Source organism: Paraphaeosphaeria sporulosa (genome assembly GCF_001642045.1).
Source record: "Paraphaeosphaeria sporulosa strain AP3s5-JAC2a unplaced genomic scaffold CC84scaffold_1, whole genome shotgun sequence".
NCBI classification, from domain to species: domain Eukaryota; kingdom Fungi; phylum Ascomycota; class Dothideomycetes; order Pleosporales; family Didymosphaeriaceae; genus Paraphaeosphaeria; species Paraphaeosphaeria sporulosa.
The window spans coordinates 2,325,125-2,348,834 of NW_017253360.1; the positions used below are offsets into that span (position 1 = coordinate 2,325,125).

Genomic DNA, 23,710 nt, shown 5'->3' on the forward strand with positions numbered 1-23,710 from the left:
GCTGACAGGAATGTGTTAGCCATGTCTGGTTACAAGCACCGGCAACACCACACCAACGCACAACGTAAAAGTCCTCAACATACTGTGTCAACTTTGGATGACTGATCTGCATGTCAGTCACACAGGGCTAGATGCAGTTTGTTATCTCAGGGGAGATGATGGGTAAGCCGATGGGACGTGGTATTTGCGTTATCACTGTACACTTAAGAGTTCGCTTGTACAGTCTCGCCCGTCCACCTAAGCCCAACTAATTGATGAATTTCAGTTTCCTATGTGTTAACACAAGATGGCTTGTTCACAGGCCAATATCACAGGGCTAAGTGCAGTGTGTTACCCTAGCATAAGTAACAAATAGGTCGATATTACTAAGAATGTTGCCTTGGTACTGTACGCTCAGACATGACCTGCGCTTTTGTACCCGTCCAATTACCAACAAGCTAACGCGAAGACCTACTTCGACACGCCGGCCCATCCCATTTAAGAAAGCAGACACGTCAAAAGCTTCGTCACCTGGGTGAAGAGCCCACCCGCAACATCCACCACATACGACAACACACCCGCGAATACGCTCGTCAGAATGCCAATCTGCGCATTCAACAGACCCAACGCAAGTTTCAAGAACCCATCGATCCAGACGTTCAGGATGCAGAAGAGCTGTCCGAACGTGACCAGCAGCACGAGGACCTGCGAGCCGAGGAGTTCCCAGATTGCTATTCGCGCCGTTAGCTGTGCATATCCAAGACACAACAAGACGTCCAGGAACAAAAAAAAAAAAGACAAAAACTCACAGCACTGCAGCCTACTCAACGCGCCCCTAAGCGTAAACACAATCTCCCACACCAACTCCTGCACTGCCGCCAGCAACTGCGCCCTCACGCTCGCCAAATCCCCAATACTGTCCGTCCACCGTCCAATACTCGCCGTGTTCAGCTGCGTAAGGCTGTAGCAAATCACCGTCACCTCGGACCTGATTTGGATGATGCTGCTAGCCCGCTTCGTCAGGAAGTTGAGGTCGAGCCGGTTGTAGGAGGCGAGCGTGTTGTTGATGTTCAGCGTATGTTTCTTGACCTCGGTGGTGGTGGAGCGCAGGTAGGTGAGGATGGCAGGGGTCGAGGCCACGCTGCCTGTGGCGCCGAGAAGGGCGATGTCGTCTAATGAGCTGATGTGCGGGCCGGCGGCGCCGACTGCAGGCAGAGTGGAAGGCTTAGTAGTGGCAGGGAGTGTGGCAGGCTTTGGAGCGGCAGAAGGTGTGACGGGTTTGGCAACGGCTGAGGGTGTGACTGGTTTGGCGACGGTTGAGGGTGTGACGGGTTTGGCGGCGCCGAGGGCGGTGAGTACGTTCGAGATAGGGATTCCGTTGTCTACGGGGGTGGAAGTAGATAAAGTCGCCAAGGTGGAGAGGGTGAGGAGGGTGAGGGTAGGGAGCTGCATTGTGGTGGCTGCCGTGTAGGGTGTAAACTAAGGAAAGTAAGAATAGAATAGTGTTCGAGCCGGTGAAGGGGAAGTTATCGTGGACTTGCTTTTATATGCGTGGAGCGACTGCAATGTTCTCGTTTGGGGATGTCGTTCCAGAGGAATTTCGTCGTGTCCTTCCGTATGACCGTGGGATCTGGATCGCATTCCGGGCCTGACCTGGATCACCAGGAAGACCTATGATGCTAGAAGCACATAGGTATTGATAAAAGCGGCGGTATATTTGGTGCCCCCTCGAAGAAGTGATTAATCTTCCCTCTTCCTATGGCCGAACCGGCTGAGTGGTGTACACCTACCATAGGTACAACGGGAAATCAGGTGCATTCTCCAATCAGCAAAACTAATGGCGGCATGTTAAACCGCACGTATAGCTTCGCCCGGAGTATACTCCGAGCAAGAAAGTGCTGAAAGGGTGACGAAACAGGGGACCGAATGGCTGGTTCGTAGCAAGGGGTCGCCGCGGAGAATATACACACATTATCTTGGGAGACACGTGCGGCAGCCGGCTGGTCAAGGAGTCAAAGAAGCTAGTAGTTGTGGGACATCCATTAGCTGGGCTTTTCCCATTTCCGTGAATTCAAAAGCTGACCATCTTGTTCCGACTAGGCCTGATCGCTGCTAACATGTACAATACTACTCCAGCACAACTTGTTCTCCAAATTTCGGCAACTCGTAGGTCTCCCTGCACAAGCCGTCCTCACAACCACCGACTGGGAGTCACACATCCTCTTCATGGACAGCCAAGAAAGTCAAGCTCCAAAGCTGTATGATGTCACTCTCGGTAGTAGAGAACGCGCTCAGTGGCACCGGTTGATACCCGTTATTGTACTCCCAACTCCAAACCTCACTACTCAGCTGCGCACGGTTCTTGTCTATCGTATCCCAGAGCGCCTTGTAAGCGTTTTGGACTTTGCTGTGACATTCTGTGTTGCAGAAATCTACAGTAGGTTTAGCAATTGATGTGCGGAGAATAAAAGGACAAGGAATTTGCTCACCAGGTGCACCATCTGCATCACAACGGGCAAGCTGACGACCAAGGCCGGCTGCCATCATGGCCAATTGCCAGCTCCACACCACAGTGCCGTGGTAGTCGGAGTTCTTGAACTGGTCCGAAAGTGACTTGTTGCCGGCGTACGCAGGATTTGCCACAAACAGTCCGACATCTGTAGATAATCCCACAGGAAAGTTTTGTAGGATATGGTCGGCGGTTTGATCTAGGAAAGCGCTGAGCTGCTCTTGGTTCGTAGTGTTGAGCAGGAAATGGCGGAAGCAATCATCCGTGTTCATCACGCGGACAGGTTCATTGTCGGCACCTCCAAGAGCAAGGGCATAGAAAGTGATGTTGCCCGTTATCTGGTCGGTGTTTGAGGGGCCTGCCAGAGCCGCATCGGAGACGTACTGTTCGACGAGCTGTTGGGCGTCGCTTTGAGAAACGGACACTTCGAAGAACTTCAATGTCTCGTCTTCCCAGACTTGCGCATACTTTTCTGCGGTTTCCGCCCATTCTGGGTGATCTGGGAATACACCTGCTTGAGACAAAGTGGCGATTGCACGTAAGCCCGCGGGTACAAGAGCTGTGTTGACGTCGTATGGGATGCGTCCTCCTCCCAACCCTGAACTTGAGTCTCGCCATTCGCCTACCGATTCACCGTCTTTGAGGTGGATCAGGTTGGATGCAACTTGGCTTGAGACAAAGGGTGCGGTGGTGTTCATGATCTTCTCAGCAGTACGCTGTGCTAGCTCCAAGTAAGCGACCCCTGCGTTTTCCTCCAAGAACGTAGCCTTCTTGGAGAGGAACGGTGTTGCCCTGCTCCCCCCAGTGTCTGTGTTTACAAAGTAGTCTCGCATCAATACGGGAAGAAGGAAGTCTGTATCAACCATTTTGTAGTCGCAAGTGGGTGCGCTCGAATCGATACCTTTTTGGCGAGCAAGGAACGAAGCATAGTCACCTAGATTCTCTTCGTGACAGACTGTTCCATCCGTATTATTGATGCGTTCGATTACTGCCCCGATAACAGCCTCTAGTGCGCCACCCTCTCCTTGACTGAGGATGTCCTGCATCAGGAGCGCCGAGAGCATGCTATCGCGACCGAAGTATGTTAAAAACCTCCAGGATCCGGCAAGAAGCTTATTCGAGTAGGACAGGAAAGACAGCGACGTTGTTAGGTCAGCGCTTTCCTTTACGAGACCTTGCGAGGCGTTATTAAGCACTTCGGAAGCGCTCAGCTGATCCAATTGAGGGTAGTTGAAAGTTGCCCTGAATTCGTAGGTTCCAGTGCTGAAACGGAGCCTGCATGTCGACTTAGTGTTGCACGCAAGAGCCAAGAACTGTACCTACTTCCACTTGTCGCCAGTGATGATTTGGACCGCTTCAGCCCCGGAAGTGGGCGTAAAGTCAATCCATGTGGTAGTCATGCCATCGAACCAAGTCCGGTAGAACTGGCCTCCGTCGCTGCCAAACTTCTCTGTCGCGACCGCGTTCTGGACGTCTGGGCTGAGTATTCCTCCACCTTCAGAGTAGTCGCGGATGGAGCGGATGGAGCCAAGGATGGGTAGCGTGAGGAGAGCTGGCGTGTCGAAATGAATGAGACCTTTTACCCCTACACGAGCATTCTCATTCTTGGCTCCGTCTGCGGCGGGCTCGTTGACAGTTTCCAGCACCTCCCCGTCCGTGGTCGAATTCTCCAGGTGCAGTCCAAGTGTTCCGCCATTCTCGGCCTCGAAATACGCCGCTGCGCCGCTGTTGCCCGCGGGCCATGCTACGAGTAGTCGTGGTTTGGCATTGGAGTTGGTGGTGTTGGCGTCCGGGCTCGTGACAATGACATGGGAGCTGGTGATGCAGTCGGAGAGAAAGTAGTTATCATATGGGGCTTCTGAGAGATGCAGCCTTGACGCAGGACAGTCTGCAGCACGTGTGAAGCCGACCGAGGCAACCAACAAACACCAGAGCACGAGAAAGGTAGCCATGGTGCAGTTGGAACTGGTGTAGTGGTCAGTTCCAACGAAGAAACCCAAGGCATATTTAAAGGTAGTAGCCAGGTACCATGCAACGCCCGTGCGTCATTCGGGCGTTAGGGCCTGCGGCTATGGGGTGAGAGACGCGGACATGGTGATGGTAGTGGCACGCCGTGAAGCCGTACATGAAGATGACGTTCCACATTCACCTTCCCCATGAACTTGCATGTATCCACGCGACACCATTCTCTTTCATGGCTTTGTACAATTAAGACTGCAATCACACGTGGTGCGCGCGCGACGTCGGATGGCAGGTAGACTCGAGCAACGTCATGCAGCATACCCGCTACCTCATCTTGGCGGCTTTGGTGCATCTAAATGCAGGCACGTCGGGGCAAAAGAGGGGTCAAAGGACGCTTTGCGGATCATCTGGCGCTTCCCCTCGGCGTCTTTGGCTCGATGCAACCTGAGGGGGTCGGCTTCGAGGCGCTAGTCATAGAAGCGGACTAGCCTGTAAGCGGAGAAATACCGTCCAATGCATCGAGCCTCGCAACCTTCCTGCTGCGGCTCAGCAATCCATGCATTCGCCTCGCTGTCGCGCGAGTCCACAGTGTTATCGTCCTGATCGTCTGTTTTTGTCGACTCCGCCCCTACTGCTGTGAACGTCTCGGACTCTACCGACCGGATCCAATCCGGAAGGGCTATATAATCATCGAACAATGTTGTGATCATGCTGGTTACGAGCACTAAATGCCAAGGTCCTACCATTCGAGTGTTCTCCAAGCTCATGGTCAATTCAGAGCATGAATTGTCACTACATTATCAAACAAAATGTCCTGCTTTCGTGCGCGCTACGGTGCTGCTCCACACGACGCGAAGTTAGTTATAGACGAGACTTGCGAGAAGAGAGTCTCAACTAGATGTAGAACTTCAAAAATAAAGCTCAGTTCGTAATAGCATTCAAGTATATACAGTAACTGGAGGCTAACTGGCCTGATGAACATGCGTGAGGCTCCAAAGATTCGACCAATTCCCAGGAGATTTCACAAAGAGTATTCTCTTACGCGATGAACTTGACCGCCGTCGTCCCCTGCTCTGCCTTGGCCGCGGCAAAAGCTTGAAGCAACGCTGGATACCAGACATTCATCATCTTCTGGTCACCTGAAGCATTCGGATGCACGCCATCGCGCAAGTCAGACGACGAGAAGCCAGTGTACTGGTCCACAACCCAGATAGGCGATTCTGTCTTGTTGAGTCCGGCAGCCCACGTCGGGATCTGCGCGTTGAGCTGCTGGATCTTGGTGTTATACGAGCCGATGCCCATGGGGATGATTTGCGCGACCTGTACATGCTCAGCTCACAGACACTGCCAAGAAACTGGTACACTTGCGACTATCTTCATCTTCGGATTATGCGTCCGCATCGTCCCCACCAATTTCGTAAAAGCCGCAATGATATCCGCCACGTTCTTGTTCTGCTGCACGATGTCGTTGGTCCCCAGGTGCATGGTAATCACGTCCGCAGGGTTCGTCTTCAGCCAGCCATCCAGCTGGTTCTTGTTCGCGATGTCGATGGCAAGGAAGCCTGAGTGGCCCTCGTTGTCGCGATCATACTTGGTGTCTTTGCAGTTGTTCTCCGTTTTGCCGCTGCCGACAAAGTTCACGGATGCCCACTGTGTACTTTGGAGCTTCTCCCAGAGGAGCGCGCGCCAACAGATAATCTCGGTGATGGAGTCACCAAAGGGCATGTAGCGGAGGGTGGTGTTCTGGGCGGTGGTGAGCCCGAGAATGGGGATGAGCGAGAGGAGTTTGAGAGAGACCATGGTGACTCAAGGGAAGTATTGAGCTGGTGGATTGGGATGCTGCTGAAGAATCAGACCACTTTCCGCTCTTTTATATGCCTGTGTATGGACTATGTCGGACGTATTTCGGGGATCGTAGAGTTCATATCGAACGGGGACCCGGTGATGCGTCGCTCATTGCTCCTAGCGGCGCCGATTTAACACCCCAAACGTCGAAAATGATCAATTAGAAAATGCCAAAGGCGAGTGCCGAAATATCCCAAAACCCACTTTGCCAATTCGGTTTCCGGGAAGCGCGTGGCATACATGAGATCTAAGAGGCACGACATGGGTGCGAACCTGGCTAAATAGGCCGAATCTAGCAACCCATCATATATAAAGATTGGCAACGGCGACGCTAGGTATAAAACGCGGGGTTCTATGAGAGCGCCATACTGTCGGTTGAATGGGACATTTATGTCGGTGTTCACTCGGGATGAGAAGTGATGGGTGAAAGGATCTAAAATGGACACGACGTATCTCGTTCGATCCCATCGCAACGCCTAGCACGATGGGCAGAATTCCATGGAAATAGCGGATTTGCAACGCGGCACTTCACTCATATGTGACATTGTGGACAGAACGGTCCGATCACACCGAATCCAACACGACAATTAACTTGGATTGGATTGGTTACACTCATGCTAGAAACAGCTCGCACCCATAAGCTGGATAACATTCGGTTCCATCATATTGATCAAATCTTGATTAGATCTCAAAAACCTTGTAATAGCTACTCAACCCTAAAGACTAGTCCTCTATACGCTCCAAAAACTCATACTCATCCTCACTATCCACCATCCCGTTTAAATTCTCTTCACTCAGAGCTGGGTACTCGTCCTTTCCCTTCCCCTCCTCAGCACACCTGTCATCACCCTCGAAAATCGCCTCATGCACCTTCTTCGCAACCCCATCCCCCAACCTCCTTAAACGCTCCTCCTTCTCGGCCTCATTAGCGCGCCGCACACCAGCGATCCAAGCAGCCATGTCGTCTCGCCGGTCATCCAACCGCGTCCACCATTCGTAATCCACGGCCTATTGTTTCTCCACGCTCGTGGGGAAGGCTTTGTCGTCGGCTATGGAACCGTAGATTGGTGCTTGTGCGAGGTTTGTATGCTTGTTGTCGCGATGGATTTCTTCAACATGCACGGACGGGACAGGCTCAGCCGGAATAGCATGGTCATCGTCGTCTTGTTTTCCTCGGCCCAATTCTGCTCTGCTGCGGCGAATATCCTGGCGAGGTCTCGGAGGTAGAAAAAGGTAAACACCCCGAAGAAGAGACCTGGGATGAGGTAACCAGGAGGAGGGAGCCTGTTGGGCATTGCATGGGAATGCGATACTAATGACTAACGCGAAGGAGGTGGGGAAGGGTCGTGGGATTAGAGGCTAGCAAATACGGGTTTTTTTGTTGGCAGTTTGTGCGCAGCGCAAACTGTGGGCTGAGACCGTCTCGTACATTGGGCACGCGAGTCTACATTCACTCGTCGCTCTCTCATATGCCCCCTTGCTGTTACGGCGCTTGAATCATCACTGGATTCCATTCCCAAGACGCAACCTTCACCGCCTGCCCATTCCCAGCACCTTTGACGCCGCTCCACTGACCCTCAACACATCCCTGTACGTCAAACTAACTCTTGTACCTCGCTCGTTCCTGCCTCCCTCAAAGGCACTGCTATCACCCAACAAAGCCCAGTTCGCCACCGTCTCCTCCCCAAGCCCCTCATCCACCTCGACCGGCGAGATTCCGTGCAGCAAGTCTGCGTACGCCGCACCCGTCGTGACAAGCAGACTCCTCGGCTCCTGCAAAATCCGCGCGGGCACAGCGTACTCCCCCTTCTCTCCACCTTTTTCTTCTTCAGGAGCAGACTCGCCTTCAGGCACAGAACTCTTCACCGTAAGCTCCAAACACAGACTCCCGCCCAGACTCACCGTCGCAACAACAGGCGCATACGCCGCGCCGTCTTCGTGGGGCATAATTCCCTCACCCTTCTTATACTCATTGATAAGCACGTGATTAGGCTGCCGGTGGGGCGTGTCGTCGAAGATGCCGAGCTGCTTGAAGCGCTCTGCGATGGGGGTTAGGAGGTAAGGCGGCAAGGGCGCGCCAAGGAGGGTGTTGTTCTTGGTGAGGGTCGAGGGGTGGGCTTGCAGGCGGCGATGGGATAGGGTGATCCAACGATTAGCCGGGATCTAGGTGTGTTAGTATCGCGAAGGAGAGATCCAAACTTGTGGTTTTTGGTTCTGGAGAGGATGAGGTGCATGCATACCTTGTCCAATATGGACGCTTCTTCCTCTGCTGTGATGAAGTTCGGGATGTAGTAGAACTCAGGCGGCAATGAGGCAATTCTAAAAGCTTCGAGGCCTTCACGCCCATTTATTGGATCCATGTTTCTTACAACGACCGGGAAAGTTGGTCTTGATTTTTGATGCGGTGGTAGGCAAGTGGAGTTATTGGTGGCGGCTCGTTCATGGGAATGGGCGACCATGCCCATTTAGGTATCCCATGTCACGTGTACGCCCCACTACACTGGTGCCCTGGGCAGTGTGTCCAACATTGCGGTCGAATGGTGTCAAACCAGAACGAGATCAAGTCCAGAATACGTGCAAAGTCCAGTGGTACTATGACGCTATAACTGCTACTTTAAAATAGGCAACTAAGCTAACCAGCTGTCCTCCAGTCTCAACAAAGGGAGTGAACCACTCAACCTCTATAATTGCGCCAATGAAAATAAACCCAACCCGTACGCTAACTATCAACAAATGAGAGTTCCAAAAGAGAAACATGACAGGGACAGGAATGAGAAAATGTGAAGAGCGAGGTCGCGGGATGTCCAGATCCGAACGAGCACCAGCAAAAAAACCAAGGACGAATGAAGATATGAAGAGAGATCAAGGCCGAAGAAGGGAAAGAGGCCCAAGAACGGCGCTCACATCACACTACAGCCGCCAGGTCCACTCCGAGCACGACGGCGACGACCAACACCGCCCGTGCCTACACCGATGCCGCCCTCTTCCTCATCAGCATGCATCATCTGTGCTTCGCGCGCGCGTCTTCGTCGCCGTCGCGCACCAGCGCCGCCCACGCCAGCTTCTTCATTCATCATCATCCAGTCGGCCCATTTGCGCTCCAGACGTGCAGCTGCAGCAAAGTCACCCCTCAAAACGCGCTTCGTGTGCTCTTCAACCGTAGGCTGCCAGTTGTAGAAGCATTTGAGGCCAATAATTTCGCGCGGGTAGGAGGGCATGTTTGACTGTGAGCCGGGCGATGGGCGCGAGATCTCTGCGTTCCGGGACAGCACTTCGCGAACGCCCGTCCAAGTCACATTTGCGCAGTCGTAAGCCACGATGCGGAGACCAACGGTGGGACGCTCCGTGCCAGTCAGTGCTCGCGCATGGCGGTTGCGGGTGCGGATGCACGATGCGGCTTCGGCAAGCACGAGGTCGGAGATTCGGGTATTGTCCATCTCCAGAGAACAGAGGTTTGAGCACGCTTTGAGGACTGGAAGCATTCCTGCATCGCCCAACGATTCGCAATACGAGACGCAGAGGTGCTTCAAGTGAGGTGCGCACATTGAAGAAGCAAGCGTCTTCAGCACCTCATTCGTCAATCCGTCCAGTTCTTCGATATCCAAATGAGTAAGAACAGGTAGCGTGGGTAGCAATGTAGTAAAAGCGTCGTTGGTCAAGCTGTGGCATTTGGAAAGTTGGAGGCCCTCCAAGTTGGAAAGATTGTGCGCTAGCTTCTTCACCCCTGCGTCGGTGATCCCGCGGCACCGGGTGAGGTCCAGATGCTTCAGTCGTCGCGGCGGAACGATGGGTCGTCCAGTGAGGAGGTCTATTTCGCTGTCGACACCTTCGACTAACGCAGCAAGAGAGTCGTCGTTGAGGCTGTCACAGTTCATGAGAACAAGTCTTTCCAGGGTGTTGCGCTTGAACAACTCAAACATGAAGTCAACGTCATCCCAACCGCGTACCTCTCCAGCACGCAGATCTTTCAGGTTCGGGCAGCTTTCAACGACTTTGCGGAGACCCCTGGTGTCAATGTTGTTGCACCATGACACGTTAAGATGCTCCACACGCGGGCAGTGGTTCGCCAGTATTTTCATGGCGGCATTGGTCGCGCCAACCAGACCTGACAGATTCACGTGTACCAAGGACTTGTTCTGCAGCAAGAAGCAGTGAATCGATGTCCTATCGATCCGACACCCTTCCAGGGAAAAGTTCTCGAGGTTACGGCACGCATCGATGAGACCCTTCTTGTTCCATTGCTCTCGCAATTGCACGCACCCGCGAAGGTTGAGATCGCGCACGAACGGACCCGCTGCGGTAATGATGTTGACCAGAGCATCGGCAGTGATGTCGCGATAGAATCCAGATGTATCCAGATCGCTCCACAGCTGGCCATCGAAACACATAGAGTACCACGTCTTTGACACGGCGGAGCATCGTACAATCTCTTTGGGCTCGAGATGGCGCAAGATCTGCATTCGAATCTCAGCCGGCATGTCGGACCAGAAATTGAAGTTTGGCCTTGGTTGCAGGCGCTTCCGGATCGGCCGCGAGAAGTAGTCGCCGTCCGCTTCGATCCCATCCTTGGTCAAGGGCCGGAATTCGGATGGGATAGGCGCTGTAGAGGGCCCATCGGGACTGAACATTCGAAAACGCGCCTTCTCATCGTACAAAGGGCTGCCCGGTGGGCTGTTGGCGACCGAAGTGGGAGCCGTCGAGAAGCCGGCCGAGAGCTCCGAGGAGTAGGAGCTGCCGTACGATTGAGCGTACGGCGATGCACCCGATGCCAACGACACGCACGACATGGAGGCTTTGGTTGTTCCTCGCATGCTGTGCGAGCGGGACCTGCTCAGACCAGCTAGGCTGGGTGACGAGCCCATCCGTTGTAACCCATGGAGAAGACGCTGACGGCCCTTCAGCTTGGGCCGCTCAATGTGTATAGCCTCGCTCGGCGTCGGCGGACCGCTTGGGGTCATGTCGCCGGGAGTGTTGACTACAACCGAGTCGATTGACAATGGCTCCATGGTAACGCGTGGATAGGTGCGGATGAGGCTGGGCGCGTCGTACGGTGCGGGAAATAGGGAGCAAGATGCTGTGAACGACGGTTCCTTGAGGCCTGCCAGCAAACTGAATCGTTGGCAACTCACAGAAGGGAACAGTCACTGACGGACGGGGGGAGAACGAGCGAAGCACCGTTTACCGTGACCTGGGCGCCGGGTGGGTGGGCGGTTTTGACTACACTGCCGCGGCGCGGTTCTAGCTCATGCGGGGGGGACCAGCGTTGGCCTGCGCAAGCAGCAAGCAGCGAGGCTAGACGACGTAGCTTACAACGGCGGGCTCCTCAGCAGGAAAAGCGAGCATAAAGAGCTCTCGGTATCAGTGCGAAGACAATGGCAGCAAAGCAAAGCCGCAAGGCGGGTATGATATGCAGCGTACAGCTCACGCTGCGGGCTACAGTATGTACATGTCGGTTTGCGGGGATGGCGTTATCGATAGGGCCTATCGGCACGCGCGCGTTGGCAGGTCAAGCGACCCTCCAGAGCTGCCACGCGCCCTCGTTTGCACTGAAACAGTGGGCACGCTCCACGCGCCTCCATGGAGATACCGTCTGTTGCAGACCACCATCACAGGCAACCAAGGCGAGCTCGCGGTCTGCTCTTCAACCTGTTCGGCCTGCGCGCCGACGAGCAGACGCACGCTCGCTTCGGCACCCCCTGGGCGCTCCATATGCAGGGCAAACAATCGCCATCCTCAGCTGCCCAAAGCAGAGCACACCCGCCAATCTGGACCGGCAACGGGCGACCTGGGCGTGGAACACCGTGCCGAAGAGCAGCAGCGCCGCACCGTCGCCGCTCGCCAATGCCAGGCCCACCTGTACTACGGGGCAGCTTCTGCCGACGATCCACGCTCTGCTTGTGGCCTTGTGCAGCAGCGACGAAGACCACATGCTGCCTCATCAGACGGGCTTCGAGTGAGACGATATCTCGTTATCTACCAACATCATCACGCAACGGTCAACTGCTCTGGTCTGATAACGATAACCTTCGCAGACCGAAGAAAGGACCAGGCCAAGCTCACCAAGTCTCACCCCAGGCGATCACTTGCCATTTCTCGGCGAGAATCGCGCTTGCCCCACCCGCTTGGGAGTGGTGGGGGCTGGTGTGCGCGGTACCGCAGGGTCTGGCTGGAGGCTCACCATAGCAAGAGCGGAAGAGCCGAAGTTTTGCAGAAGCCTAGAAGCTTGACTATCTGCGCCATCGAAGCGCCCATGTCTCGCTAACATCCACTCAAGCCTTCACCGGGACGCCCTGCAGGTGTCCTATGAACCTGCCGTGGACACCTCTCCAGTTCTCCTCGCATTTATTTCTGACTGTGCCAACCAGCAGCCTCGACGCTTTGATCTCGACCTCTTCCACCAGACTCAACTCGCTCTGCTTTTCTGCTGACTCGCCGTCCTCCACTGCTTTCTCCTTGCCCTTGCCTACGTCTGCGTTCCGCATTATGGTCCAAGTGGTATACTGCACCAGCCCGAGAGGCGCCTTGATCACCCAAAGCACGCCGTCATCCGTGTTGGTGATTTGGCTCTCAAAGGTCACGGTCGAGTCCCACAGGCCCTTTGGCAGCGCGTGCATATGATCTGTCACTTTGTATCGCTTCGTCTTCGGCGCAGCATCGTCGGAAGGCAACGTCTCATAGGAATGCAGCTCAGGGTCAAGTTTCATGAGTAGGTCGTGGTTCTGGAGCTTCTCGATCGCCGCTTCAAACGTCGTGCCCGCCGGGAGAGGCGTGACGTGGTGCAGCTTCGCTGTAGTGTTGAATGCTTGATGGTCAGCTCCACGCAGGGCGGCGGGACTGGGGCAGGCTTACAGAACATGTCTCTTTATCTTAACTTAGGTTGGAGGTGATGCGCCCATATGAATGCCCCGGCTGTCCAACTTCGCGTGTGTGGCTGTGTCGCAATTATCGTTGACGTCTGTAGTTTTCGAAATCGGCTCGATTAGTATTATCACGTACTGCGCGAGAGAAGAGTTATTTCATTCGCAAAGGATCGACCTGTGCTTTAAACGGCGCCATCTGTCTTTCCGCATCCGTTCCGACATGCTCGTTTCATATGCGCGACGCTTTTGAGGCAAGAAGCCGACTACGACTGAGGACGCTTGCAAATCTTCACATCTAAGCTCTTCAACATACAAACTAATGGTAAGAAATCGTAAAAAAGCAAGAGCTTCTGCAATGTTGCGCAACGACGTTCGGGGCTTGTCGCGAGATCAACGCGCGCATCATCGGGACCGAGTGAGACCCGCGCGGTGCCTTCCACAGCGTTCCGCACCCGACAGCCGCGCAGCTCCATGACCTCACGCTGCTCAAGATCCAGCAACTGTCAGACCCCCAAGGGTGCTATTTGTAGCGAGTGGTCCCCTGTATTGAAGCTCTGCTCTTTCCAAACACCTCGGTTGATCTACCTCTAACATCCAGCTGCTCATAATGGCAACAGCAGGCTACCTCTTCAACGAGCGCCCTCCGGCGGGGCTTCTCATCGCTCAAGCGTACGACAGACCTGCGTATGCATAAGGGATGGCACAACTGACTGCACACCAGCGTGGGAATTACAGCATCAACGTACCTCCTCGGCGGCAATGCAACCATCGCCTTCGTCACGATACCCGCCGTGATGGATGCACCCTCCCCGCTCGCCGCCAAACAGTGGGCAAGGGTCTACGAACGTGCAAAGCCTTTCGGTATTGGCTGCAGCGTCATCGCCGCCGCATGCACCGGCTTCGTCGCCTACAACCGTATGCGGTCCTGTCCTGTTCCCCTCATCCGCTAATGCTGTGAACAGAGGACCCTGCCTCTCTTCCCTTCAAGCTCAACGCCGCCGCGACCCTCATCATCCCAGCCATCATGCCCTTCACAGTCCTCGTCCTTAAACCGATCAACGATAAGCTGTTTGCGAAGGGCGACGCGCTTGCGCTGGACGAGAAGGCCGAGGTGGGCGTTGCGCAGGAGGAGACGACCAAGGCGCTGATTGATCGGTGGACGAAGCTGCACCTTGTGCGGACGGCGATTACGGGCGTGGGTGCTATACTGGCAATTTGGGCGGCGCTGGACAAGAGGGAGACTGGAAGTGTGGGTGGCTTCAGTCTTCAGAGTGGGGCGAATAGGCTTGGTTAGACGCGATGGGGGAGTGATATCCGGGCGTTCTCGCAAAGGGGACGGACACGGGACAATCGCTGAGGCCATATCTTGTCGTGCTTGATGCGGAATCATGTCTAGGAAGACGGCATGCGTTTTTGGCATCTACTGTAGCAGAAATCGTTCCTGCCTACGACCTGCAAATCATCCCACGATCATCCAGCTTTCAAAGGGTCCCCTGGGCTGTTGGGCACGATAGTGGTCGGCGTCGCATCAATGTGGCCGCCTGTCACCATCCAATTGCATGCAGCTAGTTTGCGCCGCATGGCCACGTATAAATACCTTCGCACCCCCAATCCTTGGACCGAACACTACCACTGCACTCCTAAACAAACAGTGAAAAGGAATAGCAGCTCCAAGATGTTGTTCTTCGTTAGAGCATCCAAAATGGCCAGACCGTCCCCACTCCGATTCGCCGAGCCCTTCCCCCAAGCTTCATCCTTATCGATTCGATCGCATTCTGTACACAGTTCGTACAAGTAACTGGCAACCTTGACATCGTCAAGATTGGCGGTCGCGTGGTGCTTGGTGGTCTCATCTGCCAGATTCTTGCCTTGATCATGTACTTGTTTCTGGTCTCGCTCCTGTACCGACAGGTTTCCAAGAGACAAATGCACGTACCGTGCTGGCAGCAATACGTTTGGGCTCTAGCAGTATGTGTTGTTGCAATCTCCATTCGCAATCTAGTCGGATTACTAGAGTTTTTTCACAGGGCTTGTATGGGTTTATTAGCCAACACGAGGTCATGTTGTACGTGTTTGACTCTTCGTTGACGCTGGGCGTCCGTCCTGGCACTTCTTGGATTTTGGCAACCTAGGCTGATTCGTGCATGTACCGCTGAGGGCAGAAAATGCGAGGTGGACTGAGTACAATTGCTTTAGGGTATAGCCGATTCAGGGTCTGCATGTGGCTATTTATCTATCATGGGTTTCAAGCACACTGGTTGATAATCACCCTAATCATCATTGACGAACAAGTCCGGATTTGATACTCGCGCAAAGTTGCTTCCCATGTGCATGAAACAATCAGAAGATAAAAAGATCCTGTTATGGTCTTGAAACAATCACATACGGTCCGACAAGCTTCCTTTTAGTGGAATCAGGCTGCATCAAAGCAGCGGTGGGCACTGACGGACGGACAATATTAAGGGTCGGTTTAGGCATTTGTGGTGAGGTCAATCTAGCCTCTAAAACGTTACACTCGGCTCTTCTTTCGCAAAGATCCACCAAGCCTGAAGCACGTTGATGGTGAGTCGCGAAGGGCTAGTAGCGAGAGCGAGTACGCGTGTATACGGCTCTTAGCGCACGTACTAGCTCTCCCTGCACAATAACCGCCGAGTAAATCCTGGCAATATGACGTCGAATGAACAGGGCGTAGGGACCAAGGGGTACAGCCTTTACAAGTTGGGCAGATAAATACCCTGCGCTGCTTCGTAGCTCAGGCCGGTACTGATTCAAATGTCCACGCATTTCGGTTTCCTCAATATGCGATTTCTTCTCTGCGTTGCTGCAGTCTACGCGGGTGTTGCTTCCTCAGCTGGCTGCAAAACAACTCCCTTCGACCCGGAATGGCTCTCTGAAAGAGTCAATTTGAAGGCCGCAGGGTCGCCTCAAGCAGCTCTAGAAAGCGCTGCGCATTTCTACGAACAGAACGTGGAGAATATGTGGCTTCTTGCGACGCTGAGAAAAAACAACAGCGTCCTATATCGTATGTGAAGGATAAAACCAATTCGGACTATATATACTGCGTAAGATTCTCAAGCAAGCACGCTAATTTGGACCTCCGGTGTGAGCGACGGACTGGCCCGAGACGTTGTGATTGATTTGTGCAATGATTGTGGATCGTGTTGTAGATGAAAGGTTGCTCCTGACCACTTCATTCCCTTCTCCTAAGACCTACAGACTTGCTCTATTTGTCTCACGGACTATGACACCGAGATAGATCCTAGTGGTGGAAGGAGAGGGGCTTACATCACGGCATTGTCTCATCACCAGCTTCAAAACTGTGCCTCGCCATTCGATCGGACCTGGCGGGTTATGACCGAACCGCGAACCGAAGGGCAGCTACGAGTAATAAGTTCCAATCCTATAGCATTGGGATGGTACGTCAGAGATGGAAAGAGGCTGAAGGGGTCGATAGCGGGGGACATGGATCATGAGTAGAATTCTTAGATCTGTTCGATAGGAGCTCAAGTGGGTCACCTGATAGCTGTGAAACTGTAATGTAGATGACAAGACCAGTGATCATATCCTTTTGGACTATTGCTGAGTTGTTGCTCCAATAACACCTCTGGACTAGACTCGTATCTTTTGATCGCATTTCGTATGGTTATTCGACAAAAGTTTCTCTCTCTCGGGCCTCGTCCTGCCACTTCTTGCCATGTTCGGCGATCTTGTCGAGCTCTTCCTCGGGGAGCTCGTTCAAGGTGATATGGAAATGAGGACGTGGCACATTGCGGCCGGCCTCGAATCCGGGTCTCTGGAGAAGATTCTCAAACCATTTCACAATCTCGGTATACTGTGCAATCGAAGTTATCCCAGAAAAGTCTGCAATTACACGTCAATGAGCGCGTTCTGTCAATTATAGCGCCTCGGTGAACACTTGAATACTAGCGATACCCCGAAGGAGTGATGCAGTACCCGAAAGTCGACCTGGTCTTGACGAACTTACTGTGTGCGGCGATCCACGGCCAGACTGCTATATCCGCAACTGTGACACGGTCACCCACAACATATCCGGTACCGTTCTTCGCGAGCTGGCGATCCAAAATTCGATAAAGACGATGTGTCTCATTGACATAACGGTCGATGGGATACTTGAGCTTCTCTGGGGCAAAACCTAACATAAGTAAATTGTGAGCTAGTTGCGTCTTTAGAAGGCTGCTCTTGGACGCTGGAACTTACGAGTAAAATGATTGGCCTGACCCTGCATGGGACCGAGGCCGCCCATCTGCCACATGAGCTGTCCATCATTTATTAGATAAGGGTACGAGTGTCACAACACAGTACGACGTACCCAATTGATAGTCTCCCAGTGCTCCTTGGTACCATAAGGGTAAGAGATCTTGTTATCTTTATCATAGGTGGCGACAAGATACAAGAGAATAGCACCACTTTCAAAGATCGTGGTCTCGCGGCCGCCCTCACCCTTATCGGTGAGAGCGGGAATGCGACCGTTGGGGTTGATCTCCAAGAACCAGGGTTCCTTTTGCTCGTGCAAATTGAAGTCCAGGGTCACGACCTGGATGATGCGTTGTCAATCGTTGGCATATTGTGGCCCCATGTTAGTTTCTAGACGTACCTTGTATTCGAGACCCAGCTCCTCCAAGGCGATAGAGGCTTTTAGGCCATTGGGTGTGCCTTCAGTATATAGCGTGATACCCATAACGAGTTGCTATTTCGCTTCGGGATTTTTTTAGCTTGCTGGAACTGAAGATCAGGATATTGTGTGGAAGGGTGAGGAAAGCATAGAGTGCGAATGCGACAAGTTTCTTCAGTTTTGGATTGGGAAACCAAAGCCCATATATACTAAATTTGGGCGCACATTCCTACTTGCCCCGATGAGTGTCTTTATTAGTGCACAAAAACTTCACTCAATCCGGGAACTGGATGTACGCAAGCAGAGGCGGAGTGTTCATATGCGTGGTTCCGCGGTGCGGTAAGCTACAACAACATGAGACTGCCTCCTGTTCCCTGGAATTAGACCCTTTTTCGGTTTATATATTACAAAGCGGATCTTATTCCACACGTTTCAGCTCGATGCTTTCATAATGTGAACAAATCTACTCCGCAATATATTCGTAAGCTCTGCCAAGGATCTGGTTCCGCGGAACCGATGCACGTAAACCACCATATTCAGGGCTTGGACTTTGTTCGGTATTCCAGTTCAAGGAGGTTCCGGGATACCTTGAAATCCATAAAGCTTTTGTGTGAAACATCTAGGAAACTAATTCATGCGTCAGATTGGCCTAGCACCAGAAAGGATTGTTTGGTTCAATGTCACTGAAAGAGCTCACGTGGATGTACAGACATCTTACCTTGGTCTAGATGATGCCAAGCTCGAAAGATATTTCAGATGTACGATAAAGGAGCGACAAGAATCAAGTCATTGGTAATGAACACTAACACCATTCTCGCCCAAACACACACCATCAGCATCCCCCACTAGACCCTAGGGACAGTCAGCCCTTCGGTAGCGCATCGAATCCAAATTCTGTCACGTCTGACACAACGACCTGGAGCATGAACTGAGTCTCATCAGGCAGCTGGATCTTTCCAGACTCTCCGTCAGCCAGCTCAGGTACTCCGTTCTTAAAAACAAACCTGGTGACGTACTTGTCACGACAATTACTCGTATCGGGCTTTTCCTTGCCTTTCTCCAAAGCGAGATCTTCTTGTGCAAAGAAAGAAGACTTGGAAGCCTTTCCATCCCTGATTTCCTTACGTGAGCCCACGACAGCGGACTGTCCTCTAATGCAAGCGCGAGGCAGGACGATCTGATGCGTTTCGGTGGTATCTATGGTTTCGAAGCGGACATGAACATTTGAAGCGGCTTCAAAGCCCGGTTCGGGTGGAGTTTGAGGGATAGCACCCTTGTTGTATTGGCGCTTCCAGCTATCTTTAGGAGTGTCGGCTCTCCGGGGCTCACGCTCTAGCCTCCGAGTGGGCGGAGTACTCTGGGGGTCGGCCTCAGATGCTAGGGCGGCCGTAGCAAGGCCAATGAGAGTAGATAGAGGAGCGAGGTTGAAATTCATGATGTGTTTCGATTTCACACTTGAAAAAAATGCCTTTTTCAATGACTCTACCGATGAAGTGAGCTGGGGGGTTTCATGATTCCGTCCGTATCCTCTCCCCTTATGTGTCAAATTTCCACCATTTGGCTTTTTTTGACGACCTCTCAACTCCCCTTCACTGACACGTTTCCCATTAGTTTGTAGGGTTCGATCTAGCATTTGTGCGGGAGCATCCTCAGACGTTCAAATACTACGTAACAACTTGGATCATTAACTAGCCTTACACAATAAACCACGTTAGAGCTCGCCGGTCCTCTGCATAATACGCCTTTTGGTAATTACTGTCAGTGTCGCCTCGCAGAGCTGTCCCGATGCAGCATTGTAAACATGCTCCTTCCCGCATCAGTACCCTACCGCAGCTTTTGTTCTGGAAAGCGACAGTGATTGCGGCACACTTTGCCATAGGATCGTTCGGTATGACGCAAAATTTCATGCCAAGTGTTTCAAATTTGCCAGACTCGTCGTCCTGAACCAAGCGTGTGAGATCCATGATCCTTGGGCAGCCAGAACCATCACAGTCTACCCAGCCTCTAGAGTACGCGATGTCTTCTGCGAGCTGCGCTGGCCAGATGGTGATATACTTCTCGCTTTCCGCATCACCTAGAGCCATCTGATAAGAAACTCTTAGGCCCTGAGTAGTTTCCCGAACTTTTCCATAGATCTTCGAATGTTTCCAAGACGCATCATACGGATCTAACGCTCCATGTGCCGGCCCATTTGTGCCTGATGGTCTGTCATCGTCTTTGATTAGGTCGTATGGTTTTCCTTCATGCTCGATGCCTCCAGCGCAGATGTAAACCAACGATGTCTTTTCGACATCCAAAGTGGAAAAGGTGGTAGGATCCAGGACCTTGGAGTAGATACATATCCCACCCGTTGATACGGCAGTAGCGTTCCTTGTCGACATCAGATTGTAGCCTTCATTACCGTAAAAGAGCATGATGTAATCGCCAAACTGTCGATTCCATCCAGATCCAACAGCCGCCATGGACGCCCAGTTCCAGAAACTGCTGTACACTCCCCCCACGCTGGCTGGTCCAGAATCCGAAGCAGGCGGATATTTCGTCTTTTCTATTTTGCGTTGACAATGATAGAATCTCCAGAGACCTGCGCTTTTGATAAACAAGTCTTTGGCAATCTCAGTGGACGCAAGTGTTAGGGCTAGTGCTATGATAGTCTTGACCACAGTGGGCTGACAATATCGCTCAGACTTCGGATCCCTTTCCGCGGAGTAACTGCATGCGTGACAACCACGTGCTGCGCATGTTATCTTAAGCTTCGTCAGCGAGTTTTCGTAAGATGAACACGCCTCCTCCAGTGTACAGATTGAGCTCGACTCGAAACCAGCTCGCAAAGGAGCCAATTCAGGAAACCGCCACGTGATGAATTCGACGAATCCCAAACCATGTGAGGCGAAAACATACAGCCGCCATGCAGCTATTGAGCGACGTGGTATCTTGCTATCTGCTTTCACAATAGCGCTCAGCATCCTTGCTACACTTCCGATGATACTTTCGAAAGCTCGTCTCTCGTCCTGGATAAGTGATTCGAACGTCGACCCAAAAAACCGTTGGAAAATGTTGGCCCAGGCTAATCGCCCTCCACACATTGGGCCGTCATCGCTCGGGCTTCTCGTTCGGAAGAGCATTGTTGGATCATCGATGTTGTACACTTTGCCAACGCATTGCAGTTCATATGAGAACTGGCCACTTGAGCGGTTGGAGGATGTAGTGTTGAAGATAAAGTGCGCCTGTATACGTTTTTTCGGTATACTCTGATAAATGACTGTCCCATCCCCGATTTCCAGCGACGTGGAGAGACTAAATAGCCACTCGGAGATTGCCGCAAGCCAACCGATGGCATTGCCACCCATTATCGTTATCTCACCAAGTTTACCTTTAGAAACATCTCCGATTGCTTGGATGGCTTCAGCAATCAACTTGGGATTTTGACATGAGCTCCTGTCAGCCTTGTGATAGCTTTGGGAATCCGTATCGAGATCCCAGTATGTCGGGTTGTGTTGAATCAACTCCTCCACGAAGCTGCCGAAGTCCGACTGCGACAATATTCCAGCACAAACTTTTATCAAGTTCTTCCACTGCAATATTGATGGCGTGAGTTGGGTTGGTGCATTTATAGTCTTGACCATCTCGTGAAGAATCTCTGCAGCGACTTCTTCATCAAAACATTCCGCAAGTGCACCACAGAAAGCTACACATACAGTGCCTTGGGATGTGCTCGATAAACTCCGGGCAATGTGGCGACGGCCGAATCCCATCCACACGCGATCACCCATCGTGCTGTTGCATGACAGTGACTCTAAAACATCCGTCATACGTCGCTGGCCATTCGTTGAAAGCTGAAACCAGTGATTGCAGAGAAATTCCCCGATCGATGCTGTGTAATGATCTACTCCAGCGGCGCAATAGCGAGAGAGTATGTCGAGTGTGGCCGAGACTGTCGATGTACCGATAAGGCCCCAATCGATAGTGTTCTGGAATTGCCCACTTGGACCACCCCCTGTATATGCTCCCACACTAGATGACATGTCTAACAAGTCAGTTTCTCTTTAATCGTTGCCCAAGGGGCTCTTTTAAAGTAGCGCACAGCTTTTGTGTTGCATGAATGACGACAGGAATCTTGAGCGAAGACTTAGGAAGCGGGATAGATAACATATGTTTCCATGCATAGGCATAGCCTCGTTAATAATGGAATGGACGCATCCGTGATTGAGAGAATGAGTTTCGTTAAGCGGCCAATGACATGTGCTGCATGCCTGTTGCCTGCCCCAAAGCAGACCCGGGCGGTTAATCAACTGCCCACTGCGCCACCAAGCTGATTTACGTCAGTAATACGGCCTTCAGCCTGCTCTTTCGTCCATTATCGTATGATGTGTATGTAAACAGGGACTAAGTATAATACTTGCAAAGGGTATGACCTGGTCCTCCTCCTCGGGTTTGATAGCAAAGATAAGATGGCTAGAGTCTCTTAAAGAAGATTGGGAGTAGAAGATTAGAGCTTATGGGCTTCCATTTGCACACGATGATCGATTTTGAGCATCCCCGCTACCGGTAAATAATCTCAACCTTGCAGCCATCCTTGCTCGAAATAGCCAATGTCAATCTGTATGTTTGGTTCTTAATGTCCACTAACTCAGCCTTCTCACCTGCCGGCAAAACAGGGCGTGACCTCGCCGGAGCAGCGATCAGCGCGGCAAAGCAGAATGACATGAGGGCGAGCGAGCCCGACCAACGCGCAGGTCAGCACGGTTGAGAGCGGCGCGGAGTGCAGCGCCGCGAACACGGTCCGCAGCGTGGGGGTAAGTAGTGTTGTTTCAGAGCGGCTGGTTTCTGGTCAATTACCTTTTCGATTCTTTGAGGAAGACGATTCAATCCTTCGAAGATTTGGTCGAGAAACAGGTGTCGCGCGGCCAGGTGCGCTCTGTCAGCGACAAAGGCTGTGAACTGGCCGAGAACTCAACACATGAGAAAAAAGAAGGAACTTGCAAACCTGTGGAGCTCAGGCACGTGGTTGCGGTCTTAATATCGTACGGTGAAAGCAATTCGTCATGCATTGCGATGCGTCTAGGTCCGGTGAGCGTAGTTGTAAAGATTGTACTCGTTCAATTGTACTCGTATTCGGTTGCAGCCACAGGGTGGCAAAAGTACTTCGACGCACAGCTGAGAGCATTGAAGGTGTGGAACACGAGACACCCTATTACGCTTGTGAGTATAAAATTCAGGTCTTAGATTTCAGCTATACCATGATGCGAACATCTGGAAATTAGATCATTACAAGTAGAGGGCTCCTCTTTCCACTCTCTTGAAATACAACTTGCAGGTGTGTCCACATCACGACATTGTATACATTCTTGCAAAATTAGCAAGGCCACGGCGGGAAGCTTCCAGAGCTCTATCGAGGTATCCTTCGGCGACTGGCTACTCCGGAAACTAAACGGCTCTGTGCTCCGATACATCTCTGACTCCTGTGGTATTCGTGATAGTTCCAGACTTCAGGAAACCAGACATCATGGTCTTCGGGTATTGATTGCGCTGCAGTGTCGATTGAATTAATCCCAGATCCGCCGCATCTTCGATTGTCTGGACGAACCCACACGGGCTGCTGGCGCAGGTTGCTAGCGCATGAGAAATTCCGAAATAACCTTCAATTACTCGCGGGAGCGAATTTGCGGAGAATCATCCTGAACAGACCGTTGATTGACTTAAAGTCCTCGAGGGGGGGTTCCTTGCACACCGATATCGCTTAACCTGATGCAGCAGTCTTGCTGGTGCGATCGGAGATATCTTATGAGAAGCGGATTAGCAAGGCGGCTGTCAACACCCATGTTGGCGTATCTGGCGAACTCGTCGCCCACATGTGTGTTGAAAGCAATGGGGCCTTGACGAAGCCTGGAACCGTGTTTTACTTGCAGTGGGGCTCGATTATCC

The 23,710-nt window shown here is 52.4% G+C and overlaps 11 protein-coding genes across 11 annotated transcripts; 2 read left to right on the forward strand and 9 right to left on the reverse strand.

Moving 5' to 3' along the window:
• Nucleotides 1-477: 477 nt before the first annotated feature.
• CC84DRAFT_1254337 (uncharacterized protein) lies at nucleotides 478-1,431 on the reverse strand (the record flags this gene model as incomplete). The annotated part of the gene is made up of 2 exons (XM_018184453.1): nucleotides 478-710; nucleotides 804-1,431. 2 exons carry the CDS (start codon nucleotides 1,429-1,431, stop codon nucleotides 478-480), a joined length of 861 nt encoding a protein of 286 aa, XP_018042345.1.
• A 623-nt stretch (nucleotides 1,432-2,054) lies between these two features.
• On the reverse strand, nucleotides 2,055-4,480 carry CC84DRAFT_1134195 (glycogen debranching enzyme). The gene is made up of 3 exons (XM_018176012.1): nucleotides 3,812-4,480; nucleotides 2,469-3,763; nucleotides 2,055-2,411 (listed from the first exon to the last, which is right to left on the reverse strand). Exons 1-3 carry the CDS (start codon nucleotides 4,438-4,440, stop codon nucleotides 2,191-2,193), a joined length of 2,145 nt encoding a protein of 714 aa, XP_018042346.1. The 5' UTR covers nucleotides 4,441-4,480; the 3' UTR covers nucleotides 2,055-2,190.
• Nucleotides 4,481-5,539: 1,059 nt separating this feature from the next.
• CC84DRAFT_1050966 (SGNH hydrolase) lies at nucleotides 5,540-6,250 on the reverse strand (the record flags this gene model as incomplete). The annotated part of the gene is made up of 2 exons (XM_018173475.1): nucleotides 5,540-5,770; nucleotides 5,813-6,250. Coding segments are annotated over 2 exons (669 nt in total), but the record flags the coding sequence as incomplete, so codon positions are not given.
• A 1,404-nt stretch (nucleotides 6,251-7,654) lies between these two features.
• Nucleotides 7,655-8,714, reverse strand: CC84DRAFT_1192330 (uncharacterized protein). The gene is made up of 2 exons (XM_018181243.1): nucleotides 8,536-8,714; nucleotides 7,655-8,458 (listed from the first exon to the last, which is right to left on the reverse strand). Exons 1-2 carry the CDS (start codon nucleotides 8,653-8,655, stop codon nucleotides 7,826-7,828), a joined length of 753 nt encoding a protein of 250 aa, XP_018042348.1. The 5' UTR covers nucleotides 8,656-8,714; the 3' UTR covers nucleotides 7,655-7,825.
• A 162-nt stretch (nucleotides 8,715-8,876) lies between these two features.
• CC84DRAFT_1134200 (RNI-like protein) lies at nucleotides 8,877-11,686 on the reverse strand. The gene has a single exon (XM_018176013.1). It carries the CDS (start codon nucleotides 11,299-11,301, stop codon nucleotides 9,196-9,198), a length of 2,106 nt encoding a protein of 701 aa, XP_018042349.1. The 5' UTR covers nucleotides 11,302-11,686; the 3' UTR covers nucleotides 8,877-9,195.
• Nucleotides 11,687-11,702: 16 nt separating this feature from the next.
• Nucleotides 11,703-12,557, forward strand: CC84DRAFT_1170800 (uncharacterized protein; the record flags this gene model as incomplete). Its single annotated transcript, XM_018179873.1, has 1 exon — nucleotides 11,703-12,557. One exon carries the CDS (start codon nucleotides 11,703-11,705, stop codon nucleotides 12,555-12,557), a length of 855 nt encoding a protein of 284 aa, XP_018042350.1.
• CC84DRAFT_1107931 (uncharacterized protein) lies at nucleotides 12,252-13,530 on the reverse strand. The gene is made up of 2 exons (XM_018175184.1): nucleotides 13,145-13,530; nucleotides 12,252-13,097 (listed from the first exon to the last, which is right to left on the reverse strand). Exons 1-2 carry the CDS (start codon nucleotides 13,149-13,151, stop codon nucleotides 12,565-12,567), a joined length of 540 nt encoding a protein of 179 aa, XP_018042351.1. The 5' UTR covers nucleotides 13,152-13,530; the 3' UTR covers nucleotides 12,252-12,564.
• Nucleotides 13,531-13,762: 232 nt separating this feature from the next.
• CC84DRAFT_1211604 (uncharacterized protein) lies at nucleotides 13,763-14,449 on the forward strand (the record flags this gene model as incomplete). The annotated part of the gene is made up of 3 exons (XM_018182389.1): nucleotides 13,763-13,824; nucleotides 13,877-14,070; nucleotides 14,118-14,449. 3 exons carry the CDS (start codon nucleotides 13,763-13,765, stop codon nucleotides 14,447-14,449), a joined length of 588 nt encoding a protein of 195 aa, XP_018042352.1.
• Nucleotides 14,450-16,759: 2,310 nt separating this feature from the next.
• CC84DRAFT_1201104 (glutathione S-transferase) lies at nucleotides 16,760-17,854 on the reverse strand (the record flags this gene model as incomplete). Its single annotated transcript, XM_018181703.1, has 5 exons — nucleotides 16,760-17,016; nucleotides 17,141-17,308; nucleotides 17,374-17,431; nucleotides 17,486-17,710; nucleotides 17,771-17,854. 5 exons carry the CDS (start codon nucleotides 17,852-17,854, stop codon nucleotides 16,799-16,801), a joined length of 753 nt encoding a protein of 250 aa, XP_018042353.1. The 3' UTR covers nucleotides 16,760-16,798.
• A 796-nt stretch (nucleotides 17,855-18,650) lies between these two features.
• On the reverse strand, nucleotides 18,651-19,223 carry CC84DRAFT_1211606 (uncharacterized protein; the record flags this gene model as incomplete). Its single annotated transcript, XM_018182390.1, has 1 exon — nucleotides 18,651-19,223. The coding sequence occupies one exon, from the start codon at nucleotides 19,221-19,223 to the stop codon at nucleotides 18,651-18,653; it is 573 nt and encodes a 190-aa protein (XP_018042354.1).
• CC84DRAFT_64361 (uncharacterized protein) lies at nucleotides 19,214-21,957 on the reverse strand. The gene has a single exon (XM_018186992.1). The coding sequence runs from the start codon at nucleotides 21,808-21,810 to the stop codon at nucleotides 19,483-19,485; it is 2,328 nt and encodes a 775-aa protein (XP_018042355.1). The 5' UTR covers nucleotides 21,811-21,957; the 3' UTR covers nucleotides 19,214-19,482.
• Nucleotides 21,958-23,710: the final 1,753 nt, after the last annotated feature.